We start from the raw sequence: 6,000 nt of genomic DNA, 5'->3' as shown, positions 1-6,000 counted from the left end.
TAAAAAAAGAGCTCAGCATCAGAGGGATGAGCTTCTTATGAAGTCCTAAAATCACAGTTCGAGACATTATTCTGTCAAACTTTTAAGATTAAGCATTTTTCTACCAGGACTCTAGGCTTTGTGTGGGTTTTATTTGTTTTATTTTAGGTTTAGGGAGGCTTCGGGAAATGTTTAGTGCAGGTTCCCTGCTGGAGATGTTCGGTGTTCAAATATTGAGCAGAAAAAAGCAGGAAAAAATGAAAAAGGACTCTCCAAGGTAGTTTATTAAAAAGCCTTTATTGTGCTACTTCGTCATAAAAGAATACATAAAAAAGGGGCCTGTCCTCCTCAGGTCCCAAAAGAATAATTTATTAATTTCATAAAATTTTTTAAAGGGGACCAATTATGCTTTTCCTTTTTTTCTGTCACATATATAGTGTTACAATGTTCGGATGTTCATAATAGACGTGGCCAAAGTGTCAAATAACGAGGTAAACTAATGACAGAGTAATCGCCGTGAACAAAACGTTCAGGCTTCCGACCGCTCTGAACGCTCCGTTTCCAAAGTTTTATTCTACTCTCTGCACCAGCTGCAACAGCTCGCCACGGATTTCTTGATACGGTCATCTGCTCCATCCCATCCGCTGTGCGTTTCTCCAAACAAAACCAATGAAAATACTGTGTTTTTATTGTAGATGTATTTATTTTATATTTTATTGTCTGACAGTTACGTGAAACAACAAATCTCAGCGTCCTAGAGTCCCCCGTGTCACGTGCCCCGTGTCTCCGACCAGCTCGAAAGTCGGTTTCAAACGAGCCCTTGTAGATCTAATATGCGTGAAGATTTCTCGCCTCAAATTTGTTTGGAAACTTACTTTGGTGCACTCATCAGGTGAAATCAGTGAAAGTTATTGAGTGAATACAACGGAACCCGGGAGCCATGCTCAAACCCCATTGGCAAACAGAACCCGGAACTTGTGCTCAAACATCATTGGCTCACAGAATTCGGGGCCTCGGGAGGGAGGCTCCTCCCACTGATACAGCCAACAACAAGAGGGTTATAGAGGCATGTTACAATGGCTTGAATGCATAATCTCAGTTGTATTTTCAGCGACAAACTTCAAGACTTCAAGATGTTTTGGGGGACATCAGAGACCATGTATTAACTTGTGTAAAAAGGAGCATAATAGGTCCTCTTTAAGCTATTTGTGTATTTATCCAAATAATTTATTCTTCATTAATCACTAATATGCATACTGTATATTAAGCCAATTTCGTGGATGGGATTATCGAGGGGATTAATTAATTTGGATTTAAAAATATCTTGAAACATACATGCAACAAACATACAAGCGGAAATCATGCTGTTTTATTAAGAAAACTGTTCTAGTTTCCAGTCCCCCCTCCTTTTGTTTCGACTTTTGGTGGTGGATAAAGCTGGATGAAGTCAGGTAGATGGAGGAGAGATGGGAGAAGAGGGGGAGTAAAAAAAAGAGGAAGAGAATTCAAGCCTGACACGACGGGGCATCACCCCGTCCAGGAGTGACGGGGGTGAAGTCAGAAAGGAGCATTCCACACCTCCACTGTCACGTTGTTCCAAACGCACTCCTCCCTTCTCCTTCGTTAGGGACGAGCCCATAACACTTATTCATTGTGCACGTTGTAAGGCCTCATCTCAAAGGGGAATTCCGCAGATTTTCTGCATTAAAAAACGGCTTAAACAAATCTCAAATCCATCTTTTGCCTTGCTCCTGGGTTGCGGCGTTACACCTTGCCATTGAAAAGAAAACATTAAGAGCGTTCATCATTAATCTGTGCGCTGTGTTTTATGTTTTCTATCTCCGTCTAAACAGACTCAGCTGAACCTGCTGCTGGAGAAGCTTCGCAGCACAGTGAGTCACACCCACGTCTTCCTCGCCCCTAGTTTGGGAAGTGAGATGTATCAGATGGAAATGTTGATGAAATATTGAGAATCACTGTACGTCTCAAGGACAACGCAATGTTAAAGGAGTTGGAACATGATGGGAGACTACAAAGCCCCGAAGGGCAATAAGACAAATCCCCGATATTGATTTTATTTGACGTTATCCCCCAGGAGACACTCGAATAAGCCAATCATGATCGGGTTAAGGCAATATTCCGTATATTGCAGCTGTCACGTAAACACATTACCCCGATTATCTTCATCGAACGGACCAGGATTTCTCCTCAATCATTCCACTCATGTCCGTGTAAACACTTTAACCTACAGATGCAGCCACCTAGAATGGCCGGCTGGTTCCTGACAGGCCAGTGACAGGTCCCTGCTTATCTGAAGGGATGGATATATCCAGCTGACATCCGGCTGGTGGCCATCTGGCAGCCGGCTGGGGCGGCCATTCTGAGTGGCTGGTACTGTGTATGATCGACAGGATCCGTACTGCGCAAATGGGCCACAAAAACCCAGCGATTCCGCCGCATAGGTTTGACCCGGAAAGAGTTGTTTGGGCAGATAAACCAAACCAGACACCAGGGCAACCGTAAACCCCGTGAGAAATAGAGAGCATTTTGAATTTGGGTATGATGAGGGATATATATATAATTAGATATTTGGACAGGCGCAAGAACCCAAATGGGGACGTAATTCAAGACGGAGGTTTTTTGGGGATGGCCAAGCAAGAAATCTGACTTCGCCACTCGCCATGTCAACTTAGTTTTTTTCAGTAATTCAATTATTAACGCTTGTAAACACCTTAAATGCATTATAACCTCAACCTGAAAATTGATCTTAATCTGGTTATAGAGTGTGATTCTTCTTTCTATATCACTGTTAAATAGAAGACGATCATGATGAGTTTGCATCGCAGCTCTTTAAGAGGCTGAGACACACCATGTGCCGTCTAGACTGGAAGTAATAAATAACACAGGATACAGGATATCAGGGGTGTGTTTCCTGATCGATGCCTCTCTGGATGTGAAAGGGCTCCAGTTTCATCCGCTGCGTGAAGCCCAACCTGAAGATGGTCAGCCACCAGTTCCAAGGAGCACACATCCTTTCCCAGCTGCAGTGCTCGGGTACGGACAAATTAATAGTACATCACAAGACATGGTATTGTTCAAAATCAGTCCGGTTTTATCCACGGCACACTCCCATTGTTGTTAGAGGATTATTTTGGGTGCTGAACGTTAGGGCTGCATGATTAATTGTAAAACTAAATTGTGATCTCGATTCACACTGTGGTGTGGGGATGGTGTGGTTTGAGCAGCCACACCTGACCTGGATCTGAGTAGTTGGGGGCCCAGGATCAGAGTGGCTGCATACCTGTTGCTCATTGGTTGGTCTAACGTGCACCAGGTAAAACCCCCATCCCCACACACACTCAGGAGAGAGGAGCCCTGTCATGACATGTGTCCATCTGCTCCGTGGCTTGTTCTATTAAGCCCTCTCTCCACAACAAACTTGTGTATTTTCTACGCCATTTTCTGTGTCTCTGTGCCGGAGGGCCCTGAATACAGCAATTGAGTGGCGTGTGGCAGGTGAAATGGCCACACTGGCTTCCTTGCCCCAGGGCGACCACAGACTGCCCTCTCCTCCCTTCCGGGCTGCTGTGCTGGCTGGTGAAGGCGTGGCAGGACTTGGCTGTTGTGGGGGCTGCTTGGAGGGGTGGCCTTGCTGCTGGGCTGCTGGATTGTCCCGGCGGTGGCTTCTGGGCAGAGGAGCTAGCTGCAGGCCGGTTACCCGTGGTGGTTGCTGCGGCTGCTTCTCCCCCCCGGTCCTCCGCTGGACCCCCGGGTGCTGCTGCTGCCAGTCGGGAGAGGGTTGGTGCTGGGGCCGCCCGTTTACCCTCTGGTAGGTCCAGGGGTTCTTTGGACGGGCCTCCTGTGTCCCTTCCCCGTGCCGGAGAGTCCCTGTTCAGGCGCCACTGTTGCAGTTTCGCCTAGCCGAGTCGCGTCGTCAGGGGACTCTGGCACAGAGACACAGACGACGGGGTTGTAGACACACCAGTTTATTGTAGAGAGTGAGCTAGTGGGAATAAGCCCAGGAGCAGATGGAGATGTGTCATGACAGGGCTCCTCTCCTCCGTGTGTGTGGGGATGGGGGTTTTACCTGTTGCCCGTTAGACCAACCAATGAGCAACAGGTATGCAGCCACTCTGATCCTGGGTCCTCAATTACCTAGACCCAGGTCAGGTGTGGCTGCTCAACCTACACCATACCCACACCACACATACATCCATGCGATCTCATTTCTAAATGACCACGATTATGATGTATTTGCATTTGCGTAAAATGGAGATCAGTCGCATTAAAACACTCGCTATGCATTCACCTCACACTGAATTCACGTGTTGATTTCTTTGCTTCGGAACAATCCCAGTTGCGATATCAGTCACACTTATTATTAATTATTATTATACCTGCACCAGGCTCGTTGGCGCAGTGTACGGGCAGCGGCGCAGAGCATGATTTACATAAATTACTTTGAATATAATTGAAATGTGAGCTACAACTGTAATTGTTGAAATTGTTCAGTGGGATACGTTTAAGCCAAGCAAGTCAAACACTTTAGCATATGATATGTTCTCTGTTTAAGAGAGAAAGAGTGCAAAATATGTTTTTATGAAAAAACTGCACCATGTGCAGGCCACCACAATCCATCAAACTTATTCTCTGCCCCTTTTCCGGTTCCCCCTCCTCCAGGGATGGTGTCGGTGCTGGACCTGATGCAGGGCGGCTTCCCCTCCAGAGCCCCCTTCCACGAGCTCTACAACATGTACAAGCAGTACATGCCCGACAAGCTGACTCGGCTGGACCCCCGGCTCTTCTGCAAGGTGGGCCGCTTTCTTTTCCCTTTTTTTTCCCCCTGATTATTAATAATTAGCGGATAAAATTGAATTGGATCTGAATGATGTGCGGCATACCGCCGGGTTCCAAAATAATAAGCTTATGAGTTTAAAATTATTGCCTAATTAGCTGGAGTTATTGGTGCGAAATAAAATCTGTTGCACACACTGACCCATTTAGGATATGATTAACAAACACGAACGTCACACGGTATCAAAGTCACGCTTGTATGTGTTTTTCACTCCTTCCTTGCAGGCTTTGTTCAAAGCTCTGGGGCTGAACGACAACGACTACAAGTTTGGTCTGACTCGAGTGTTCTTCCGTCCTGGAAAGGTACGGAGAAGTCGTGGCTACCAGCCGTGACCTTGAGCTGCGGGTCATTATGCACGGCTGCAGACAGGGGATTATGCAGACGATGTCAGCTTTAACCCCCGTGTCCGCGGTGCTTCAGTTTTCAGAGTTTGACCAGATCATGAAGTCCGATCCGGACCACCTGGCTGAGCTGGTGAAGAAGGTCAACCAGTGGTTGATCTGCAGCCGCTGGAAGAAGGTCCAGTGGTGCGCCCTGTCCGTCATCAAACGTACGTCAAGGGCAACGAAAACTCCGGGCGTTCTTTGCTGTGCAACAGAAACCACGGAACTACACGAGGAAGCACTTTGGCCCAGAACCTTCTGAAACACAATTTTAGAAATCCTTAAAATAGCTCTTGGGAACCGCGGAGATTGGAGGGGGGGGGCGACGCTCAACATGTGACTGCCTTGTTTGATATTTTGACCACAAGCAGCGTATGAATTGTTATCGGAAAAGACACAATCAGCACAATCAGCTGTTCGCCTTGATATGATTCTCGCCCAGTTTGCGTTTGACCAATCAGTGACGTTCTGTACTAGAAACGCTGCCCCCACCCAAATAGAACCAACACCAGAACCGAGTTCCTCCTTTGGAAAAAGGCGTACGTTCCTAAGTTCCTGGTTCCTGAAATGGATCCTGTGGTGGAAACGCCCTTTTTGTACTTTGGGAAAGCATTTAACTTTCTAACTTGGCTTGGACACTGTAAGAATAAGTATCCAACGTTTTAGAATTGCAAACGGTAAATACACTCTACATGGTCAGTATTGGATTCCCTTCAAATGTGTCAAAAATATTTACTATGCCTGTCATCATTGCAGAATATTCAACGAAACAATAAATCCATT

The 6,000-nt window shown here is 46.4% G+C and overlaps 1 protein-coding gene across 1 annotated transcript in view; it reads left to right on the top strand.

Annotated features, from left to right (window-relative positions):
• The window catches only part of myo6b (myosin VIb), a 60,010-nt gene that overhangs the window by 30,649 nt on the left and 23,361 nt on the right, over positions 1-6,000 (top strand). Inside the window, exons 19-23 of the mRNA XM_080012495.1 lie at positions 1,833-1,871; positions 2,940-3,033; positions 4,660-4,790; positions 5,059-5,136; positions 5,255-5,384. Coding sequence (XP_079868621.1) covers positions 1,833-1,871; positions 2,940-3,033; positions 4,660-4,790; positions 5,059-5,136; positions 5,255-5,384 — 472 coding nt within the window. The remainder of the gene's footprint in view (positions 1-1,832; positions 1,872-2,939; positions 3,034-4,659; positions 4,791-5,058; positions 5,137-5,254; positions 5,385-6,000) is intronic.

The sequence above is a fragment of the Zeus faber genome (genome assembly GCF_960531495.2).
Source record: "Zeus faber genome assembly, chromosome: 13".
NCBI classification, from domain to species: domain Eukaryota; kingdom Metazoa; phylum Chordata; class Actinopteri; order Zeiformes; family Zeidae; genus Zeus; species Zeus faber.
Note: the sequence above shows the minus strand (reverse complement) of the source record. Positions and strands in the feature narration are given on the sequence as shown.